The 3,002-nt window shown below is 52.9% G+C and overlaps 1 protein-coding gene across 1 annotated transcript in view; it reads left to right on the top strand.

The window, feature by feature from the left end:
- The window catches only part of SLC6A1 (solute carrier family 6 (neurotransmitter transporter), member 1), a 31,968-nt gene that overhangs the window by 13,125 nt on the left and 15,841 nt on the right, over nt 1-3,002 (top strand). The window contains exon 11 of the mRNA XM_011994122.1: nt 2,064-2,195. Within this exon, the coding sequence (XP_011849512.1) occupies nt 2,064-2,195 (132 nt within the window). The remainder of the gene's footprint in view (nt 1-2,063; nt 2,196-3,002) is intronic.

Genomic DNA, 3,002 nt, shown 5'->3' with positions numbered 1-3,002 from the left:
CTTCTGGGGCCCAAAGTGTAGCCCCGTTCCCAGCTCCCTCCTCCGGGCCACCCCTTCATAACCACAGCCAGCAGCTACACTGTCTGCCAGTCCCACCCTCCTGACCCCACCCCTCCCTCTCTCCAGGGACTCCATCATCGTCTGCTGCATCAATTCGTGCACCAGCATGTTCGCAGGATTCGTCATCTTCTCCATCGTGGGCTTCATGGCCCATGTCACCAAGAGGTCCATTGCTGACGTGGCGGCCTCAGGTCAGTGCAACACTGTGTGGGGCCGGGCTCCTGGCGTGGGGGCACTAACCACGCTGGCCTTTGCCATCATCACCATTAACACCACTACTGTGGCTCACTGGCCTTGAGTACTCCCTATGTGCCAGGCAATGCACTGAGCATTTTACATGGACTGTACCTGTGATTCTTCTCAACACTTTGCGATACATGCTACTGTTAGCCCATTTCATAGATGAGAAACTGAGACTCACCTCCTAAGGGCATGGAGCTGGAAAGTGGCAGATCTGGAGTTGGAGCCCAGGTCTGGCTGACTCCCAAGCCTGGGATCTTAGTCTCTTGGCTATACTGGCACATCCAGCACAAACCTGGACATTTTGGGGAGAAGATCCACTCTTGCCTTGGGGGTATGAACTTTGGCTCAATTCAGATATGTTCATCACCATACTACAAAGACCCCCAAATCCATGCTTTTGTCTCAGCTCCAAAAATGTTCTCACCAAGTGGGCCATGCCAAGTCTGCTCACCACACAGTCATCAATGCCACAGAGCCCAAGGAAAACCCCAGACAGCCCTTCTCTGCACAGCCAGGCAAGCAGCCAATGGGAGGAACTCGCTGTGTGCAGGGCAGAGGCCCCTGAGGCTCATGGAGGCCACACAACTGGTCCCTTGAAGAAGTGGGCTGGTCCCGTGAAAGGAGCATTCTCTGCTCCGGTTCTAATCTCCCCTTCAAGGGCAACCGCCATCTCATTTCTCTGCAACTCCCCAGCCATTCCACCACCTCCATCCAGAGCCAGACCCAGGGAGGTTACAATCTCTTTCCTTCTCATTCCAAGATTTCCTGATCTCTTAGACACCTGCACCAAATACTCAAATTCAACACATGCCAAACAAGGCTCCAAAGCCTTCTCTTCCGCTATACTCCCCATCACAGAAGGGTCTCACCATCCAGTGCCCAGGGTGGAGACCTCAGCATCATCCTGGACTCTTCCCTCACCCTCACCCTGCAAGCCAGCCGATACCAGGACCTGCCCCTCTGCCCCCCACATCTCTATCTGGTTGCCTCTCTGCACCTGCACTATCCCCACCACTGGCCAGGCCATGCTGTCCCCCCTCCAGATGATGGCCACAGCTCCTCACTGGTCCTCTTGTCTCTGGGCACAATTACTATGGCCCCTCATCCCCCACCCTCTTTCTGCATCTGGAAAAAGGGGCTGAAAACACTCACTTGAAAGGTTACTCTGAAGATGAAATGAAATAAGGCTTAGAAAATGGGCAATGTGCTAGAAAGGCTGTAGGTGCTGAGTACCTTTTATTTTTCTTGTCTTTTGCCCTTCTCTGTTCAGGCCCTGGGCTGGCGTTCCTGGCATACCCAGAGGCGGTGACCCAGCTGCCTATCTCCCCACTCTGGGCCATCCTCTTCTTCTCCATGCTGCTGATGCTGGGCATTGACAGTCAGGTGAGGGCACCCTCTGCAACCCAGGAGCTTCTCCACCCCCAGACTCCTCAGTCCCCGAGTAAGCAGGGAGAGGAAGCCACTCTTAGGCTGCCAAGAAGATGACCAGAAATTCCAGGTCCCTAGAATGTTCCACTGCATGAAACTTCAGGGAACAGCTCAGCCACCTTCTCCATTTTCCAGAAGGGGAAACTGATGCCCAGAGGGAAGGGACTCTCCTGAGGTCACAAATGAGTCACAGGCAGAATCAGGCTGAACCCTGGGCTCTGCTGGCTCAGTGCTGCTGGGCCTCCCGTCCTTCCTTAGAAGGTCAGGCTTTGGGTGGATTGGGGCTGGGGCTGGGGCTGCTGTAGGTGGCTGACCTCTGTTCCCACCTGAAGTTCTGCACTGTGGAGGGCTTCATCACAGCCCTGGTGGATGAGTACCCCAGGCTCCTCCGCAACCGCAGAGAGCTCTTCATTGCTGCCGTCTGCATCATCTCCTACCTGATCGGCCTCTCTAACATCACTCAGGTAAGCTCAGTAAGCACCTGGCACTCCCCCAGCACTGCCCAGGGCCACACCCAGGGCCTCCTTTCCCCTCCTCTGTTGTATCCCATCTTTCCTGCCTTCATTGAGCATCATCTCTGTGCCAAGCTCTGAGCACATAGCAGTGAGTCAGATGGGGTCCCTGCTCTCCAGGGGCTCCCAGGCTGGTGGGAAACACAAACATTGAGCCAGGACATACAGGACAGAGCTAGAGAATGAAGCACCTAACTGGACTGGGGGCACCAGGGACTGCTTCCTGGAGAAGAGGATGTAGGAATTGAGCTTTGAAAGGCTCACAGAAGGCCGGGCATGGTGGCTCATGCCTGTAATCCCAACACTTTGGGAGGCCGAGACGGGCGGATCACCTGAGGTCAGGAGTTTGAGACCAGCTTGGCCAATGTGGTGAAAACCCATCTCCACTAAAAATAAATAAATAAATAAATAATACAAAAATTAGTCGGGCTTTGGGGCAGGTGCTTGTAACCCCAGCTACTCAGGAGGCTGAGGTAGGAGAATCACTTGAACCCGGGAGGCAGAGGTTGCAGTGAGCTGAGATCACACCATTGCACTCCAGCCTGGGCAACAAGAGCGAAAAACTCTGTCTCAAAATAAAGGAAAGAAAGAAGAAAGAAAAGAAAGAGAGAAAAGAGAGAGAAAGCAAGCAAGCAAGAAAGAAAAAGAAAGACAGACAGAAAGAAAGAAAGAAAAAAGAAAAGAAAGAAAAAATAGAAAGAAAGAAAAAGAAAGAAAGAAAGAAAGAAAGGAAAGAAAGAAAGAAAGAAAAAGAGAAGG

Source organism: Mandrillus leucophaeus, unplaced genomic scaffold (assembly GCF_000951045.1).
Source record: "Mandrillus leucophaeus isolate KB7577 unplaced genomic scaffold, Mleu.le_1.0 Scaffold442, whole genome shotgun sequence".
Classification (NCBI taxonomy): Eukaryota; Metazoa; Chordata; class Mammalia; order Primates; family Cercopithecidae; genus Mandrillus; species Mandrillus leucophaeus.
Note: the sequence above shows the minus strand (reverse complement) of the source record. Positions and strands in the feature narration are given on the sequence as shown.